At 43.3% G+C, this 21652-nt stretch overlaps 1 protein-coding gene across 3 annotated transcripts in view; it reads left to right on the forward strand.

The window, feature by feature from the left end:
• Positions 1 to 21652, forward strand: part of COL28A1 (collagen type XXVIII alpha 1 chain) — a 1696952-nt gene that overhangs the window by 896428 nt on the left and 778872 nt on the right. For all 3 annotated transcript variants that reach the window (XM_069648530.1, XM_069648529.1, XM_069648528.1), the window contains exon 22: positions 13627 to 13695. In XM_069648530.1, the coding sequence (XP_069504631.1) occupies positions 13627 to 13695 (69 nt within the window). The remainder of the gene's footprint in view (positions 1 to 13626; positions 13696 to 21652) is intronic.

Here is a 21652-nt window from a genome sequence, read left to right on the forward strand (position 1 = left end):
CTTGAGCGCAAGTCTGAGATGGCGGAATTGGTGCACATTCTATTATCGTTTATGCAGGATGAGGAAGGTTAAATTTGCACCACCCACCTGGCCAAAGAGGGTGAGCTCCCAGCCTCGCATGGAGGTTTGTCAGAACAGCACTGTCGAGACATCTGCGCAAGGTTTTAAAATGGCCGTCCAACTATCCTTCCAATCACATTTGCCCCCAGAATGTCCCCAGAATGCTGAACAACACTCTAATGCACATCTATTACTTCAGACACGCTGGCTTAGTCACATAACTGCTGCACGGAATTACGAATTTAAATGGATATGTTTAATTAGGTGTTTTAGCCATGGTGACGCAGGTCATAGGGGAATGTTTCACACACAGAATATAACACCATTTTTTTGATGAGGACCTGTCGCGAGTGGAACAATAGAACACAATAGAATTCATAAAATGTGCCTACAGCAAAACTTTGGACCACATTTGAAACCGAGTAGTTAGAAATCCATTGGGTGGCCAAAACACATTACTTAATACATGTGTGTGCCAGGTACGTTTGCTTTGTGTAGCAGGGTGTTGGTTGATGTTGTATTCCTTTCTGCAAGGCAAACTTTTCAGTGTTGACTTGAATGTGAGTGCTGGAGATTCTGCTCTCAGGACAAGAGGAAGGGTGGGGCAGTGTTTGGAAACTGTGAGGAAAATATATGAGAATGTTCCGGAAACTTATTGAGGTTTGTTTGTGAAAGTGTGGTGGGTTTGTCTTCAAAGCCTCATGGTGGGCGTAGTAGATGCTAATGGTCTAGGACAGGCACAGCTGGGGAGGTAGATCTCAAGACCACAGTTGCACTTGACCAATGGGACAGAAATAAGAAGAGGGTGTGTTCGCGATTGGGAGCCATTCAGCGTGGTGCATGAGGAGGTCACTTGGAACTGTGCAACTGAGAGTTGGAAAGGGTGTGGGCGGTTAAGCTAAATAGTCTATTTGGTATTTGGAATGAGAAATGGAGTGGATTGATTGTGTATCGCGGGGGTATCAGCCATTCATTAAGGTGGAAGATTAACTCCACTGAAAACTGAAACGCTGAAAAACATGGAAAAGTACCCCAGAACAGCCACATTTGGGATAAACGGCACATAATACATGTATTGCCTGTCTACAGAAGGTAAAAAAACAGACCAAATCAATAAAATAAAATAACAAACCTTCCTGTTGCACCAACGTCACGTGCGTGTCAGTTCACAATCCAGCGGGGTCTCCTCTCCTATCTACGCAAGGGCAATGATAAGCAGGGTCAAGTTGTCTTTTCAAAATCTAACTGCTCCCTCTGATTGCAAAACTGTACTGCTCTTAACGCAGATAATGTTCTCCTTTCTACCATGGTATGGACTATAACTCATTCTTCCTCCAGGGTATACATCATATGCATATTTTACACAAATTAACCACAACAATATACGAACAAACTAAGAAAACCGCAGTTGCTCATTTATTTATTTATTTATTTATGCATTTGTTTTAGCGCACAAAGCCCTCAGCATCTAGGCGCTAGTTACAGAAGGTGCTTACGCAAGTTAGTTACAGGTGAATTGTATCAGCAACACTAGGCTGCACAGGTCATAGTAGAAAATTACAGGTACGTTTCATAAGCAGCACAAGGCTGCACAGGTCATAGTAGGTAGTTTCAGGTAGATTGTGAAGGCAAAACAGCAACGCAAGTCAAGGTAAGGATAGGTAGCACAAAGCTGCACGAGTCAAAAATAGGTCGTTTGCTTGTAAGTTACGTGAAAACGCATAAAGGTGCAGACAGGGTTGGTGTTTGTGTAAACAACTTGGCAAAGCCTCGTCTGATGTTACGGGGGCTACATCAGGTATATGCCCAGGTAAGCATAGACACAGTAACGGAAAGATCAATACAGCTGGATTTGGTTTTTAGGCAATCCAGTTCCGATGCACAACTTGGCAAAGCCACACCTCATGTTACGGGGAGGGGGCTACATCAAGTATATGCCCAGGTGAGCATAGACACAGTAATGTAAAGATCAATACAGCTGGATTCAGTTTTTAGGCACTCCTGTTCAGATGCACAACTTGGCAAAGCCACGCCTCATGTTAAGGGGGGGTGGGGCTATATCAAGTATATGCCCAGGTAAGCATAGACACAGTAATGGAAAGATCAATACAGCTGGACTCAGTTTTTAGGCACTCCAGTTCAGATGCACAACTTGGCAAAGCCACGCCTCATGTTACGGGGGGCTATATCAAGTACATGCCCAGGTAAGCATAGACACAGTAATGGAAAGATCAATACAGCTGGATTCAGTTTTTAGGCACTCCAGTTCAGATGCACAACTTGGTAAAGCCTCGTGTTACGGGGGGCTGGGTCAAGTGTGATCATAGTCATAGTTATAGTTTCAGGTGAGAGTGGGTAGAGCTCTGCCTGCTGAGTCCTGGAAAGGAGAGATAGTAAGTTCAGAAGAATGGCCGGCTAAGCAGGGGGAAACTAGACACATGCGCCTCTGGTTTGGTACAATCACTACCCACTCTCACCTGAAACTATAACTATGACTATGATCACACTTGATGAGATGTGCAGTGCAGTGTTTTCTGATACTTGAACTGCGTCATTATTTATGAGAGTAAGATCGCGCGGGCGATAATGAGCATAACAGGCCGATTGGTGAGAGCGAGTAGAGTTTCGGTAATGCCCTACATCCAGGGTCTGGGAAAAAGAGAGTCACAGCAGGAAATTGAGCGGGACACAGCAGGAAAAAAAGAGGGAGCAAATGAGAGAGGCACATGCTGAGCACAGCCACATCCAACAGTTTTGGGCTGCATCAGACTCGCACACGCTGATAGCAGCACTGTACCGTAGGTGATGTGCGGGTACAGAGACGCGTTAATATGTGGACCGTGAGCAGGGAGGTGCATAAGGCAAAAGTGGGCTGGAAGGTTGCCACTTTTTTTTATTATACTGAATAAAAGCTCTCATGTCATGTTGGGGGCGTGTATAGGACCAGGAATGGCCCAAAAGCCTGAGGATAGGCCTCCATGACAAAGGGGTGATAGCTATACACACGCCAGGGCACCATCCGGGGTGCGAATACTTTAAATGTGTACCCCTGGAGATGGACTCCAAGCATATTGCGTGAGCCCAATGTGCCACCAAATTAAATAAAGATGGCTGTAGCTATAGCAAATAGAGAAAATACTAAGTTCCTTTTCTATTTCAATGGTGGGCCGCTGACAGACAGTGACAGAGCAGCAGCTAGAGAGGGAAGCAGCCGGCCAGCAGATGAGCGGTTGGGGACGGGGGAGGCAGGTGGGTGCGGGATGTCATGGGGCCAGGGGAGGAGTAATCAAGGGGCCAGGTGTCAGCACAGAAAAAGAGATGGTGGCACCCGAGGAGGAGACACGGGTAGCTGGTGGAACGTGAGCAGGACACTTTAACCTCTGGCCTGTGTTTTCAGCCATCTAATTGGCTGAGTGCAGCTAATTTACAAACTACTTTCAAAATAAAAAATCTCAACCATTTTGATATACATATCAAAACCACTTTAAATCACCACCCAACCCCTTTTCAATATTCACAGTGAATGGTTTGTTCCAGATGGTGGGGAATAGCACTATATAAGGAATGCAGGTGATAGCCATTTCCACCCATTTCTTCCTTGCGACTCGTCCAAGCACAACACGGGTCCATTTTTGGGTGCAATATTTTAATTTTTCAATTTTATTTTACATGGGCATTGCAGGACTACCATTCCTACATAGTTTTTAATGCAATGAACCTTATGAAACACTTTAATTTTAAACCACAGTTCCCCCTGTCCAGCTTCCTATAAACAACATTAAATGTAACTTTCTTTACCCACTCCGTGATATCTGCGCTCCCCACTACTCACTGCATTGAATCAACAGCCTACACCTAATCCCCACTTCTCAACTCATGAATCCTTATTTCCTACACCACACTATGTGCACAACCAGATAGCAAGCAAACAAAGCCAACCATGAAAAAACACAGCAAGGATATTTACAGGGCACAGCGCCACGAACAGTAAATAGACACCAGAGAAAAATCAAGAAAGAAATACAATAAAGGTGTTCTGCTCTTCAGGGTAACATGGCCATTCTCCAAAATAAACACTGATTGTTTCTATTTTCTCTTTCCAACCATTTTCAATTTGTGTACACTTTAAACCCTAACTCTCTCACCAGCGTGTGCTATTTTCTTTTGTTTTAAACAACTTTTACAGATCACAGAAGCTAACCTCAAACATGCTGTACATTTATCCCTGGGAATCTACACAACTAAAAACTAAATAGAGTTATTGGTAAGACGGTGCCATAGCCAATATTCTCGATTTTTACAGGGAAGGTGAACACATTCAAGTACTGGCCTTGGAACTTCAGGAGGCCAGCGGCAATGCCATCTCCCCCGAGCTGGATATTCTCCCAGATCCTACTTTGGATAAACCACAGGCATCCTTCCAGAGGTTGATGTCCAAGGTGCAGATACCCTGGGGTTGTTGGCATGGTCCAGACCAAACGTCCCATTTGTGTAGTTGAACATTCTGGATGAGGGGTCCAAAAAGGAGACCTTCCTGCCATTGAACCTAGCTGTGAAGGTTCACGTGTTAGAGTTGTGGGACAGACCTGCCTCTGCACCTGCTGTTGGCAGTAATCTGGCAAGAAAACTTTTCCCAGTCCCTTTGGCATTTGAAAACGGAAGGTTTCAAATTGGAGCAATGAGAATAGGGTGATAAAGTGCCACCCGTGGCGGATGACAGAGACAGCTATGCATCAAGGTACTTGAGGTGTGAAAGAGGCAAAGGAGAACAAGTTCTGGTTTCAATGGGCAAATCGGTGATAGGACAACCTGAAGGAAATTGACTTACCTCTGCGTAATGTTCTTTCTGATGGATCTCCCTCCCATGGATTCTGCATCTTCTGTTATCCTATCTGCAGCACAGCTGATCTTTGGAACCTTTACACCAACAGGGCGGAGCGCTGCTCCATGTCAGATCTGCCTGATGCCTTTCCGTGCCCTGCACCGGACAGGACATCTGGGCCAGTATATAGCAAGGCGCCAGGCCCTGTTACTTGAGTTCCATCCTTTTCTGCCTTACACTTTCACACTGAGGGGCGTGAAATCAAAGGTGTACTAGCTATCCGTGAAGAGGGGCAGGTTGGAGGGGCAATGCAGAATCCGTAGGGGGTATCTTTGCCCAAAGATCTACTAAAGCTATCCGTCCCTGTCCTGATGCACTGCCTCCTGTTTCTGCTCCTTTTCCCTCCTGGTGGAACTCCACTGGAACTCATGAAATCAAAACCATTGCCATGATCCAGGGATTTACAGCACTTTTCTAAAACCAACCCTTGATCTGTACACCATCTAGAAAACAATACACCATCTATCTTGTGTACAATCAAAAAAGGATACCACATTAATGTTTCTAGACAATTCTCTTAATGTAGCCCTACAGTACAATGTTCATTCTCTAAAATGGGCACATTTGTTATGCAACTTCACTATCAACTGTATACCTCTGCAAATTGTGCACATTTCTGTAAATGTATGCTCAGTAACGTTTCTACTTTCATGTACCTGTAGCTGTAGCTTCACAGTTCTCTGTACCAAAATTCCTTTTCCCTATGATACCATCGTAAAGCACCCTGGTTACGGGAATGCTCTTCTCTGTATAGCTATTATTGTATAGTGTTTCCGGTAAACACACTATTCTCTATTCCAAATACATATAAATAACACAAAAATACGAACACAGATACAAAGGTGCACTAGGTACAGTGTATAATGGGTATCTTTAATGAAGGCTGTGTAAATATCCACAGTGGTAGCCATTGTTAGATAAAGACAGGTTAATGCGAAGGGCTAGCCAAGCCATCCACAGGGTCCTTGTGCAGTTGGTGAGGGATTCTGTACCACTGAGACAGACGTAACTTACCTTTCAGATTCAGAAGTACGTCAGGGGTTGATTAGATGAGTGTGAGGTGGCCCTGATGCTGAGCTCATTAATATTGAGGTTATAGGAGGAGGTATGTGTTCAGAAGTGCACATTACAGCATACTTCCTGGATGCCGGGCCTTTACAGATGCATTTTTCAGGCCACGTGCAAAGATCAGCTGCTCAAAGTAACGAGGCGAGCAAAGAAGAGGAGGTCTGGTTGGAAAAATCATGTAATAAAGTGTAATGTATTTGGTGGTCTGAATATCCAGAACCTTTTAGGTTTGCAGCCAAATGCTTGGTTACCTCTATGCCTGGGCTCCTCTTCCAACGTTCTCAGTTCCTTAAGGTCGTTCTCTGCGAGAGTCTTGTCTGGCAAGTCTTGTAGGGATGTATAGCTGCAGTGGTGCTATTGGTCAGTCTTCCATGGTTAAGGGTAGCAGAGGGACCACAAAGGATGACACAACATGGGTGTGGTATGTTACAGACTGGTTCTGTCCAGTAGAGGTGCAACTGATGTGGCAGTAGAGGTACAGATGGTTCCAGTGACCGCAATCGGGAAACACAGCACTCTTCAAAATGCAGAACCAACTGGAGGCTTCTCTGATAGAGCTATGATTCCTAAGCTTTGATGGCTGTAGGTCCCTGGTTATGTCAGCTGTCAGCCTCTCTGCCCTCATGAGCTCACCATTCAATCATTGGAGGTTAGTATGGTGGCATGGTTGGAAGGATCCCTTAGGCATGTGAAGACCGAGGCTTGTGTCAAGGCTTGACCCACCACATCAAAGGGATTGAGTACCATCTTGATATAACCCGGAATCTTGAAAGTCCAGTTTTGGAGATCGCGCAGCACCTTTTTTAAGATTCCAAATGTTCTACAAAACAATAATAGAATATCCTCCATATTTATGGAGACTTGGGCCTCAAGCCCTAACCAGTGGGTTGCATTCATTCAAACATTTTGAACGCCATCCAGACAGTGGTGGTAGCTATATTCAATGTCTGCGGTCTTCTTTCCAGAAAGATTCTCTGGGTTTAGTTTCAGGCTAGAAGCCATACACCTGGCACATAAATTCTTGGCCTAGTCAGCCTCTGAAAGTCCGTGGCTGGCAGGTCCAGGGCCATATATATATGCCACTTACATAGGCACTTAGGGAGTACAGGTGTACATCATGTCGGAAGCGAGTGCTCCATCTGTGAGATATCCACTCTGCACAAAGGGTTTCACAGAATCAGGACTTCATCTAACCATTTTGTACAATACAATGAACTACTGATTCTTGTCAGAGACATATTTTGAATATGTGCTGTCCAGATTTGCCTTTACTGATCAATAGTATATTTTGTGTCTTGTGCTTTTTTTTTGCACTTCCTTCCATCTCTAGGTCTATATCACATTTATTTTATTATACTTTTTTGAAATGTCTTCTTATTCACCACTTGTCTGTGAAAGGGATGTAGAATGTGTTCTATTGAAATGCTCTTAGGCAAGCCACGCTCACAGTGTACATCCATGTCGTCACTTTACATTAGCTGTTGCCTTGGCTGTTAGTATTTGCTCAAGCTATGTGTGGATAAACCATGTATATGCACATGGAATGCTGCATATTCTTGTCTTTCTTTAACTAAGCTGCCAGTGAACTGATTATACTCAGATGTATATGAAGCCAGGCTCGGACTCATCTATAGGGCAGAAGGGCAATGCCCGAAGCGCAGGCCCAACTTAGTGCTTACCAGCTTTTTGGTCAAGTAGGCCTGCTTTTTGGCAAAAATGGGACATTTTGACAAGTTACTTTACTATACAGGTAGCAGTTTTGACCAGTGTTAATAGCCAAATATTCTTTAAAATGCAGTTTGCAACCCAGTTTACCAAGCAACTCCACTCTGGGTATTACTCAAGCAATATGTCACAAAAGAAATTATTGGCATTTGCGAAGGCGGGCCGCTTTTTCATTCATGCCCTGGCCATTTGTACTCCCCAGTCCAACCCTGTAACGCACCACTCTCCTATATATATATTTATAGTGAGCTGATGTGATGGCTCTACGCCCTGGCTCCACGTATTGACATCTGCAATGGGTGAGGTCATCCATCACTGGAACGCTCTGTCAGTGATCAGAAAGAAATGCCTTTTTGACTTCGACAAACCTAGATAATTGCTTGTTGCCAGTCGGTAAGATGTTCTGCCCTGGTGGAAAATATGAAGTTCTTCTATGCTCACTATATGGATTTTTTTATACCTTCCCTTGGCACCAAAAGATAAGTCCGAAATAATACATTCCGAATAGTTGCAATGTTAGTTGTATGTTTTTGCGTACGCCAGAATGATTCAAAGTTTTCTTTTTGCCTTTACTGAAATTTAAATGTCCTTGCCTAAGTAAACATATATAAAATATTGTGATGAATCGGGAGTATTGTTCCCTTTTCCCCAAGTGGAGTCACCACCCTTGAGGCTCTGGAGGTGAGCTGCCCCTGCAAGACTCCCCATCAGGGTCTGGGTAAGTGGGATCTCACTGGGACTGATTTCCTTTGCCGACACAGACTCCCATTCCCAGTGGGGATCTCCCTATGCAGGACACTTCATCAGGATACATTGGACTGCCTTGCATCCAAAACACTGTGTCCTCCTTCTGTTATCTGTAAAAAAGGAGATATCATTTTAAGAAGAAAAGGCTATGAAAATGAAAACGGGATGAGGAGGTCCAAACATAGGAGAAAGAGCAGTGCACAGTGGAAGCCCCCTGATGTCAGGACGCCAAGGAGAGGGGGAGTCGTGTGCAGCCACGGTGCCCCTTGTACTCCAAGAAGCAAGGAAGGCAATTCAGAGATGCCGAGAAGACCAATGTAACAGACAACGGGAGAACCGTTGTATGGACGAAATCAGAGGAACCGAACGAAGAAGTGGTGTGACCACAGGGGTGCCATGGTGGGCTTGAAGTTCTCCTAACTATGCTGAAACCTGGATGATAGGAAGCGAAGAAACCTTTCACCTGCTGCCATTCGGGCAATGCAGTGAGCTACAGAGAAGCCGAGAACGGAGCAATCGAGAAACTGAGAAGGGAAAGCGAAGAGAGGAAATTGACCTACCCGAGCATGAGCTAACTCCCGCAAAGTCACCTGAGGCTGATGAAGGTACAGGGGTGAGGGGTGTGCTGGAGGAGTGGATGGCCACTGGGAGGATGAATGATTAAGAAAATAGATTATGATTGTGATACATGTATTAACGGAATAGCGAGTGAGTAGAAACAGATATTTGAGAAGATATTCAAAAGGGTAAAGCAGGAAAAAGGTTGTGACACATTAAGAAAGTGGAAAAAACTATTTTGGGGAAGAGAGAGAAAACCCCAAGAAGTGATTTCAAAGTAGTGTAAGAAACCTTAGGCTATTCTCACTCCTACTTCCCCTGGATCCTCTTCTCAGGTGGCCATGGAAAGGCCATCACTTTTGGATCCTGATCCTGGGGGTGGAGAAGCGAGGCAGGATCACCTGTGTTGAGGGTCCTTGGAGATTGGTAGTGGGGTGCCCACAGGAGAGACATGCTATCCGCTTTCTCTATTGATACCAACCTAACCCTCCTCCGACCTTCATAGGTTATTGCAAAACAGCTCCCCTAATTTTTCCCCATTCGACCTCTGACAGTACTTAGACGAGGAAGCAGTGACTTAGAGTAATGAACACTAAAACCTTATTTCACCACTTTGGTACTGGGACGGAGAAGAGGCCTGCAGAGTGCTTTGAAAGTCAGGCATGTCCCTTTAACTATGAACAGGCAACCCCAATTGGAAATCCACACCTGCAACCTGTCAAGCGGTTGCAGGTGTATACAGAGAGACCCATGGAACAGCAGAGAGAGCAAGAGGGAAGCCTGTGTGGGAGCGACCAGCAGGGAACCCGTATCGTGAGGAGGCAGCCGTGGTGGGACCTGAGAGGAAGCCAGGACGTCGGCCGATGTCCCAGACAACCTGTGGAGCCCAAGGCAAGTCAAGTCGGTACGCTGCCAAAGGTGTGGGAACCTCCATTGCCTAAAAGAAGCAGCTGGAGCTGCGAGGACGGCAGAAGAGAGAGAGGATGCTGTCCACGTCCGTGGAGGAGAGCAAAGCGGCCGGCTGTTAGGACTGATTGTCTATACTCTGGCCTGGTGGACAGATGTATAGAAGGCCAAACTATATTGTGACAGGGACAACTCTGCGGAGCTCTAGCCAAACCAGTTCAAGGTAGCAGTGACAAGGATATAGGCTAAGAAAGTGCAGATTAGGTTATGTACTACAGGTCCACAGAGAATTAACCCTATCTTCAAAAATCCTTCCCTAAATTGTCTGGGGCCTTATGCCCAAAAGTTCAAGAAAGTTCAGACAAAGTTTGTGAAGCCGGAAAAAATGAAGGTAGGGTCTCTGGGGTCCAGTGAACAGTTCCACGGTTTAGAGTATAGTGTATTCTAACTAATAGGAGTGTCTCCAACTCTTGAAATGCTTGCGCCAGCAAGTTATGGTAAAACAAAAGCATAGTAAAGGTTTTGTAAAAGTTAGGAAATCTTTTAAAGGGAGTTTAGGGGCAGGTAAGAACCACTGTACCTTACTCCCCACATACTCTGATTCTTAATAGGACTTGGCAGGTCAATTGAAGAAGGTCCGCCGTCAGCCTCAGTCCTTGATTCACAGGGGTAACAGGTTCGAGCTGATCTCCAGTCGGTGTCTTTCACTGGTGCAAGGTCTCTTGGATGAAGAATGCAGAAAAACATGATGCAGGGCCCCTCTCAGGACTGGACCTGAGGCAGGTAAGCTGTTACGGACGGTGGTCACCGGATCAGGGCGACCCAAAAGGCCTCACTTGTTGCAGTCAGACGTTTCCTCCTATCTCAGGTCCTCTAGAAGCTAGGACTCTGCAATTTTGCTGAGGTATTGTAGGAAGCTGAATAGAGGCCATAAGCACCCATAATGCGAGCGGTGCTCGCGGAGACCTGCCCGCTCCTCAGTGAAGCAGACTAGAAGCAGCGTAGCCGGCGGAGGAGGAACGCAGAGGACCGGTGAGTGGAAAGAGATATCACTCAAAGCCAGGGGCGCACCTAGGTGCTACACATTAATGCAAACGTGCTGTATAACATATATTGACTCCCTAACTAAATGAAAATTTGCAGTGAAGTTAAACTACTCATAATGAATTCCGAACCGAATGAAAACTTGCAGTTAAGTTACATTTTGCATATCGAACTCTGAAATGAATGAAAACTCAAAGAAGAGATGAATCATACGAATTGAATACCAAACTGAATGAAATATTGAAACAAAGAGAAACTACACACGCTGAATGAAGAATTGAATGAAACTTTATGGCCACAGCTACTAGTGAATAAGAGCTAAAAAGTGCCCTGTTTAAAGCAACCGGTGGAAAAGAGTGCAAGTGTGAAAGAGTGCGACAGTAATATGGGGAACACATAAGACTCACTCTAAGGGAACCTTTAAGAACAGATACAGAGCAGTAAGGCTGAAGACTGACAGGGGGTGTGTGACACATAATGGCAAAGCCAAGAGGCTAAGCAGGAGAAGCCAGGAGAGTCCGAACCAGCACATATAGCCACAAGGCCGACGAAGAGAAGAAGAGTGAAGGTGAATTCGGACACTGGGGCAAATACAGAAGAACCTGTGTGGGCTTAAGAGCCTAGAGTTCTTGGTTGCATGACCTGTGATGGGTGGACCATGTGATCTGACAACTGTGCCTAGAGCAGAGAGCCCTGAATGGTGATAACCAAAGACATTGTGAAATTTACTAAGAAGGAGCACTGTAAAGGAGGGTCAAGTTGGCCAGGAGTTGTGTTGAACTTTGAGAGACTGAAACAAATATCAAATGATATGTTGAAGTCTTGGGGAAGGGAACCCTGAGACTTGATGAGCTGAAAATGCTGTCTTCAAGACAGAGCCTCAAAACCTTCTTCTTTTGAACTGTGTTGCTTAAATCTTGGATAAGGGAAAACATAAAGGGCTGTGTGGAACTGTGTTGCCTTGAACTTGGGGAAGGATCTCCACACATTTTTTAGCTTTAGTTGTGTGGAAGGATAAGGACAGGTTTTGGACAGAGAAATACTTTTAAGTTCAACTCTTTGACTCAGACTTTCCTAAGTTTTGTTCAGGTAGGGAAATCCCACCTTAGGATGGTAGAAGGCCTAACTTGCCCTATGCTGACATTTACTTTAATAAATAATTTTGTTTTGAACTTTGAATCTGTTGTCTGTGTCTTCCTTCATGATGCCTTCACAGTTGACATTTGTTAAAGAGTGAGGAGACCCCTGTAAGAAAAGTTGTGAACCGTACTGTGAGATAGGAGTACATAGTGAAGTATACCAAGAAATAAGAAACTTGGTAAAGCCATCTCAGAGGTGGGGAACCTTCAAAGCTAATAAGTCAGAGGAACAGCCCAGAACAAAAGAAACATTTTAAAGAGACTATGTTCAAGCGAACAACATTAAGGGTTGGTTGCACAGAAAAATATGACCCACCAACAGTTGGGAAGAGCTGTAGGAGTTCATGAAAGAGGAATTTCAATACCAGAGGAGATCAACATAAGGAGTGTTTTTGTGATACAAGAGACATTTAGATATTACAGACTTGCATGAAATGGGAGAAACCACAAGACAAATAAGCAAATGTGAGTCCACCAGAAGAGGATCCTTTGGGGCCCAGTTTAGTTATTAGTGGTAGGGTTAGATAGGGCTACGTTTGGACTGAGGACATGTTTGTTTTTTGACTTCCTTACAACAGGCAAGCACCTTAATTTAAATTAGTTAGGGAATTCCCTTATGGTGATAGGGCAAGCTAGGCCTTTTCTATTATTTAAAAATAAACCCCTTAAAAATGTCCATGTTGTACCTGACGCCTTCTTCCGACCTGCCACAATATACAGTAAAAAAGCCTTGCTTGTTGACATTTTTTCAGAATGCTTGTAATGGCCTGCTTGGTATCTCCCTGAACATCGTTCTTGCAAACATTGAAATACAGCACATCAATAGTTGTTGAAGAGAGAGAGAGAGAGAGAGAGAGAAAGAGAGAGAGGGAAGGAGAGAGAGAGAGAGCGAGGGGGGGAGAGAGAGAGAGAAAGAGAGGCAGAGAGAGAGAGAGAGAGAGAGAGAGAGAGAGAGAGAGAGAAAGAGAGAGAGAGAGAGAGAGAGAGAGAGAGAGAGAGAGAGAGAAGGGGGAGCGAGAGACCGTAAATGGGGTGAGTCTCAGGTAGTGACATCACCTGCAAATTCCAATGCTAAGAACATTGAATTTGGAGCCTGTCCTTAATGTTAGCTATTGTACCTCACTCTCCTTGTGCTCCCTGGCCATGCATATAGGTCAGGGGCATGCACAATATGCCTCTCTAAATGCGCTGGACTGCAGCCCTCATCAGCCCTAGCCTGTATAGTGAATGGTGATTGAGTATGGTAGTTGTAGTGAAACACTTCGGGAGAGCTTTAGGCTGCAGACCCCAGCTATATCATGGTAGGTCCAATAACAAATGTTATCGACTGGTCCGCACTAATTTGGTAGTCAGTAATCCTGCAATGTTAATCGTACATCATTGAAATAAAACAATATTCGATCCAGTATGAAAATGTATAGCCAAAATTAAGTATTGGAATTAATTTGAAACGCTGACACATCATTGAGATAACAAAAATCATGTACTTTTCATTAGGGTGAACCTGGGAGCTCGGGACCCATTGGAATGCCAGGACCATCCATTCGTGGACTGCCTGGACCTAAGGTAATGAATACATCATGTCTCCAGGACAATCATGTGGACAGTTCCTAAGTTTGCCGTCCTTCAGAAACCCAGGTTTAGTGACTAACATTTGTGCATAATGTGGCAACATGGGGGCCTATTAAAAAAACTTTGCAATAGTGCAAGTGCAGTTTTGCACGTTATTAGCACAAAGGCAAAAACTGCTTGTGTTAAAAAAAAAGGTATTCTTTCTGTGCATTTCTGCACCAGGTCAATGTTTGCCCTAATGCAAATACCCAACAATAAATACCCAATAGAAATGCGTTTTAAGAGATAAACTATCAACCGTCCTTCATCTGCTTTTATAAATTGCTGCATGCCGTATTTTGATAATTCAGGATAATTTGATGTTGGATTCTAACATGAATTGATCACATTTGAAATATGATTGTATTATGCTTCAACAAACTGAAGTAGATATTCACATAGAAGTACTGGCTTTTATTGCTGCCAGCAAGGAAACATATGGGAGACGGCTCTCTTGCATAAAAACTGTGCAATTTGAAATGTAAAGGTTTTTCAATTATTATTATTTGTTTTTAATTGAATACACAAAGAGTTTACCTTATCAAAATGATTTCTGGAGCACTGTACAACATCACAAAAAAAAGACAAAAACAACAGTTGGAAGGCAGAGATTATACAGTCCTGCAACTTTCACACAAACATAATAAAACAATAATATAGCATTGTTACTGATTGATACTCCACCACATTCACATTAGAAACAGTTCATAAATAACAACAGCTATCTAGAAAAGTGGGACATTCTTAATTTTCTTTGAACGGTGAACCAAGAATGTGCTAATGGTAGGAGAGTGCATTCCAAAAGTGGAGAACAGGGCATTTTGGTGCATTTTCAGTGGACAATTCCCTTGCTGTCAGCTGCCAGCAGAAAACTGAAAAAGACATGGGTTGAAAATAATTTTTGTTCTCTGAACTAAAGATGGAAAACTGCAAACAAAGTTAACCAGGTTCAGTTGTCATTTCGGGGTCCAGAATTTGAAAATAAATTTATTGAACGTCAATAAGGCAAAATGTCATGCTAAATAATTAATGTTATGTTACCTTGCACCAAACTGTGAAGTCATTTGTTTTGGCAGAAAACCAGATCCTGTGGTTAAAAGCGTAATAAGGGATCTGAAGGCCCTTCTTAACTTAGTAGGCAGCGCCAGCACAAAACTAGTCAACACAAAGTAATTTTGAGAGATAGTGTGTATTTGGTGTGCCCTCTTTTGAGACACGTGTTTCGCCAATAACTTTGCCTTTTTCAATCAGGGCTACATACATTACAATACAATCGTATGATTACCATAGCAAAAACATTTTTTAAATTAATAGTAAAGTTGAGACAAACAATATGTAGCAAATGGAAAGTAATAATTGAACAAAATGTGGGTTTCAACACAGGAAGAGAGGAGGGTGTAAGAGGAAGATTGAATTAGGAAAAGAGAGAAAACCATTGTGAAAGAAAACAAAACATTATTTAGAAAACATTGTTAATTGGGTTTAGTGAACAAATTAAGCATAGTAAATTCTTTGTTCATGATTCTTGTTAGGTAATGGTGTAGGCCTTACCTAATAGGTGTGGTATTGTCTGTCTATCTCATTTACAATTTTCTGATTGCCCTGTTAATGGGTTAAATCACACCTGCAAAAAGGACAATTTGTTTAGTGATTGGGGTCTGTATTGGTGGCAACACATTCAAGGAAGAGAGACCATGACTGACACTTCAGTTGGACACTGAGTATTGGTAATAACTCAAGGCTACATGTGCCCATTGAGTATATTAGTAAGGACTATTGTTAATAGTGGGATGCAAGTGCTATATCCAAAACGAAATCTTGTATTTACAGAAAAGACAAGTACCCATCGGTACGTTATAAGAGAAAATTCATTGAAAGTGGGATGCAAGTGCTACATCCAAAACGAATCTTGAAGTAACACTATGTACAATAATAATTATTCATAAAGGTTTGCTAAAGATTAAACATTGCACACACGTGTAGTCTGGCATTAGATATCAGAGACATTTCATGCCTCTCGTTAGGCAAGGTGCGCACGTACGCACACTGCAAACCGGCACCAGAGTGCTTGATTGCAGATATAAATAGCAAGCATAATTGCAGAACTGTAATGAGTCCCTGAGGCTTGCATCCGCGCTATGTTCAGTGCGAGGTGCGCCGCTCAGTCATATCATGCTGTGGCCTGCGGACCGATGCTTCAAAGACAAAGATGGCCACCACTTCTCACACACACAAACAGAAGGACAGGTGAAATTTGTTAAGGATTTCAATCAGGCAACACACACCTTGGTCTCGGCCTAGTATGTAGCGCACAACTGAAATGCTTTTCTCCTTATTTTATGCAGATTCAATTTGAGATGGTACCCAACTCGTATCACACCCCCTTTTTAAATACACTGGGTCACAATGGACCATGAACCAGGCTGGTTGGTAAAATACGATATTTATTTATTTATTTTAAAATTCAAAAGAAATAATACCATTTTTTATATGGGGCAGCAATCACCAATAGGGTGATGATTACAATGAGAATGTAAGTAATGCACTTGGTTTAACCTTCTAGTGGAACATATACAAAACACCAGGGAATAGGAGCACTTTTTGATTTAGGAAAGATAGCACCCAAGTTAGGATTTCCCCCTGCAATGTTCTCTCTACCCACAAATAATCAATTCTGAGTGGACATGAAGAAGCAGCAGGTAATCAGGAATAAGAGGCATGAAACGGAATCAAAATATGACTTTTCCTCCCCAAATAAAAGAGATTTAAAACCCTTTGCAATGTTATGAAATGACACTTGGAAATGGACAAATAAATAATTAATGTGTGTTAAAAACCTTGAAACCAATACAATTCCCCACTAAAGCAACAATGCAAAGATACCAACAATCACAAACAATGGATTACCAAGAGCATACAATTTAAAAAACTAGTGGAAAGTTCAAAACAGATTGCAGCCAAATGACACATGTAAAAGTTGCATTTCCTTTCAAAAACGGTTTCTTTAAAAAACGGGTGAAATATTGCAAATCGTGATGCGGTTGTTAGTCTGGGGAACAGAGGTACATCACATGGATATTACAGAAGTGAAAGAATGGAGGTAGCTTCAGTTTTGAATGAGAATTTCAGGTTGAAATGGGGTTCAGTGTTCCGAAAACAAAGCGGTAAAAATGAAGACTTCAGTTTTGAAAGAAAGGCAAATGTTACTTGAAATGAATTATCTAGACTATATTGTTGAAGAGGAACACAGTAAGCATCAAAGTTGATTCACAAGGTCAACCTTACCACCCCAGTGCTTAACCCCAACAATAAAGTATATTGAAATTAATTGGCTTACTCGAAATATAACTAAGGGCTTACAGTTTACACCAGACAAAAATGAAAATAAAGATGGCGTTAGCAGCGCGCCTGGCAAAGGACAGCTGAGCAAAAGACAGCTGGGCAAGGTCGGGTCACCGGATGGTAATTCTGCGCATTGGATGGCACAGGTACTGCTGGATGCAGTTAGTGGGCAGCAATTAGTGGTATCAGGATCCTTCCCACAGAATACCACAGCTTTCTCCCTTTGGATATTTGGGATTTTAGAATTGAGGCCTTGCTCGAAGGGTCAGAAATGCTTAGGCATTGTAGTTGGAATCTGGACTCAGCAGGATATATGGAACAGGAACGCTGGTGCAGGAAAATCAGGAAGAGTGTCTGTCTAGAGCAGTGCCATATGGACAGTATGTAGAAATTGCTATGAACATTTGCGTGCCTTCACCGCACCCTACTCCCAGTACTGACCTTGGGCTCTCCCCACCCTACTCCCACCACTATCCCAGTGCTGCCGCCCATCCTGCTCCCACCACAGTCCCATAACACAAGAATACACACATCCATACACTTTTAAATAAAAAATAAATCACCATAAACGTACCTTCTGCAGGGGCCTGCGCGTGGTTGCTAAAATGGCCCGCTCCAGGTTGCTCTGCCCGTATGTGGGAGGAGGCGCAGAAGCACCCCCTCGCACATACATACATGCAGTGCCCCAGCCAGCATTTGCAATGAGCTTTGCAAGGCTGGCGAAGCAAAACACACCTAGCGTTGCATGGCTCAGTGACCATGTACGACTGGGGAAATGAACTGTCAAAGGCAAACAGTGTTTCCCTTTGAGAGTTCAGCCAGCCCAGGAGCACTCCCTCAGCTGGAAAAAGCAGCTGAGGGAGTGCTCAGTGTTTCACTGTGCTGGCTCCTCGGCTCCTCCATAATGGGTGTGGTGGCCAGTGGGTGGACGCCCCCTCACCCATTATGGATGAGCCGGCAGGCTTGGACTGACCTATAGGGCAATAGGGCAATGACTGTACCAAAAATGCAAAATGCTAGTGTAGGCCAGTCGAAATGGGCCACTTTTTTGGCCAATGTGGGCCAGTTTGAGGAGTTACTTCACTATGCAGCTAGTAGTTTTGACCATTGTTGCTGAATAAATATTCTTTAAATATCACAATTTGTTTATATTTGAAGAAAGAACAACCCCATGAGTACTATTCAAACAGTCTGTGACTAAATGACTGAATATCCATTTGCAATTGCTGGCCATTTTTTCATTGGTGCCTAAGACTTTTTTATGGTCCAGTCTGACCATGTGGGCTGGCCCTTCCCATTTCCTGCAATTTAATTTTTTTTTTTGAATTTTTTTTTTTTTTTTTACATTTCATGCTGGGTTCAGGCACCCTCCCTGGGATGGGGGCGCGCCCCACAGTTTGAAGACCTCTGGCCTAGAGTCTTGTCAGGGACTCTTATTTATAATGCATAGTGATATCATCAAAGTATATGACTGGGCAGGCTTAACTAAGCACACCTCTAACCGACTGGATTGGTCAGGGGTGCTAGTATCCGCCTCGCTCTCAACTGGTTGGATTTCAGGATAACATGTCAGTTTTATGATGTGAGTATTACAATGTTCAAAAACCTCTCACAGTTACTTTAGCTAAATTCGAATTTTGCCACAAATGATACATTTATACAGTTGAAGTCTCTTCGCAACTTACATAAACAGGTTACATATTTTATGCAGAACATTCCACTCCAACTCTGAAATCTGTGCGACATTGTTTTGTCCGGTTAATAATTTTGAGTATGAAAGATTCAGCCTTAAATTCCATAACTTTATACATGCGTGTGGATTATCATAAGGGAGGTAAGTATGAAAATTCACCATGGGATCATGAATACTTTTCTTATAATCCCCTATTCTTTGACATTTCTGTCCCCAAGGAGTCAGTGAATTCTACAATGTCACAAAATCACTTGTAACCTGCAAAATGTGTATATGTTTACAAAGTTTTGCTGCAGAGATAAAAATCTTTACATGTTTATTAATCAATAGTCTTGGAAACAAATGGCAGTCCTTTGTCCGTCACTGGACGATTTTATTTCTCTTCAGCTGCCACCAACTGTAATTTCCTCTAGAGCTGATGGGGGTTTCCCAGCTTGATTGAAGCTTTATTTCCATTTCCACACTTCACACTTCCTTGTCCTGGGAGTTCCATTGTCAGGGGGTGTAGCCCAGACCAGATTCTGTCCAACCTAGTAATTATCACTGGGGTGTTAGTATCTGCTGAGAGTTTATGGTGGTTCCCTTTCTTTGGGGGAAGCCTTAGCTCTGCCAACAGAAATAACCTGTATTAGAGAGCTTGCAAAACCCAGCCGAGGCAGGTTTAAACCTTTATTTTCGCATATTTGGTCCTGAATTAAAACAAGCCTGTGGAATAAAATAGCCATGTGTATACTTTCACCAGCAACCAATCCCTTCACATGACTAGGTAATGGAAAGCTTTAATTCAACATTTGTACTTTTTAAAACAGGCATTTTTCTCCGTTAGTTTGCAAAGCCTATTTTTTTACACGTGTGGTGCAAGCTGGCATTTCTTTTTAAATTCAGTTTTGCATCTCCATCATATTCCCACACTGTTTTGCAGCCATAGTTATATTCTTGTATGCCAGAGTTTGGTTTGAAGCAAAGATGCATTGAAATTGACATGGCCCAGATAGCTGGAGTTCCTTTGAACTACTGATCTTTGATACTTTGTGATTGATTTTTCACAGAGTTGACTTGACAGGAACTGTCAATTAGAAATCATGCTTGGTTTTGCTGAAGCACAATGGGATATACTGGGCATGGCAGGGCCTTATTAATAACAGTAGATTAAGGAAGAGCAGATGAAAATAGTGTCAGCAGCATTATTTTAAAGGTAAAAAAGTTTCCTTTTGTCTGGGTGATTTTGGGCTGGCAGCAAAGCAACGCTGCTTTTTTACTTTATTCCATTTGTATATGTCAGAACACACTGGCACGCTCCCTCAATGTGTCCCCTTGTTCCATCCTGCCCAATGTGTACTTGGCAAGATGGTGCAGCCATCTTTTTGTTGCTGCAAAACGCAGTTTTGAGGCCATGGTGCTCACTGGAATCAGCGCAACCATTTTGCTGTTTCTGCTGAAGCGCAGCTTGGTTTTGGAGAAATTCTGTTTAATAGGTCAATGTAGCCCACCGATTCCCCCCGACTCTTCTGAGCTCCTTGTCGAGGGAGAGTAGGGTAACATGGGCTTCATCAGTTAGGAGTCCTTTTTCCACCAGAGAGCGGAACGCCACAATCCTCTTGCTGTCTCTCGTTGGTGCGTGAAACGACACCCACAGCTTTCTCTTGGATCTTCCTTTATGGTGTTGAGTGACACCCCAAGATTTTCTTTGAATTCTCCCTTCCAGGTCACCGGGGATGTCTTCCTTGGTCTTTGAATAGGCGCAGGCAGTACAAATCTATTAAATAAAACACAAAAGGGTTACTACAATTTCCCACTAACTGCCCTTCAGTTGGGTTGACATCAGTAGGATACGCAGGCATTCAATGACAATTGATATATTCTCATGCTTCAGATGTCTCCTCTACTTGATTTTCTCTGGGCTCCTCAATGTGTTTCAAAGTGTGCCTAGGGTGACATTTCTTTAACTGACTAATATGGACCCATTTTTCTTCTGTCAATTCACCTTTGGGGCTGCAGATTCTGTAGGTGACAGGTGATATTTTATCTACAATTTCAAAAGGTCATCACCAGTTTGGTAAAAATGTACACTGTTTGGTCTGGTTCCTTTGGAAATTGTACAAGTAGACCCTGTCTCCTACTTGGTATTCCTTTGGCAGATCTTTCCAGATTCCGGTGAGCGTACGCAAAAGTATGTTGAAGGTGTTTTCTTAGATTCTCAACATACTCATGAGTTGTGGAGGCGTTTATCCATGTCTGCTATTGTGATCTATAGAGCAGATGCTGAGGCAGCACCATCCTTCGTCCAGTCATCAGCTCAAATGGAGACATCTTAGTTGCAGAAGAAGATGTAGATCTGATGGCCATCAGGAAAAGCGGTAATTGGATGTCCCAACTTGGCCCAGAGTCTGCCACAAACTTTTTTAGAATGCTCACAATAGTTTTATTGTACCTCTCACCTCCACCACTAGAGGACCAGCGGTATGCAATGTGAAGTTTCCTTTGTACCCCAAGTATCTTCCACATCTTTGTCATCTCTTTGCTGGTGAAGTGACTTGCTCAGTCTGACTCAATCCTTTGGGGTAGGCCAAAACATGAGAAGATGTGATTGATCATCAGGGCAGCTGCTGTTTCTGCCTTGCAATTTGGGGCCGGGAGACATTCCACCCATTTGGTAAACAAGCATGTTACAGTTAACATGTACTTTTTCCCCCTAGAGGAGCGAATCACAGGCCTGATGAAATCTACCTGTAAAGCAGTGTCATCCCCCTCTTCTGGAGGGGAGCTCAGTGTGTGAGTAATGTTGGCTGAAATTGTGCATACACAAGACACCCCTTCAAGTATTGGTCGCGGTCCTGCCCCATGTGTGGCCAGTATGCAACCTCTCGTTAGATTTCT

This window comes from Ambystoma mexicanum, chromosome 2q (genome assembly GCF_040938575.1).
Source record: "Ambystoma mexicanum isolate Mex_15411 chromosome 2q, UKY_AmexF1_1, whole genome shotgun sequence".
Taxonomy (NCBI): Eukaryota; Metazoa; Chordata; class Amphibia; order Caudata; family Ambystomatidae; genus Ambystoma; species Ambystoma mexicanum.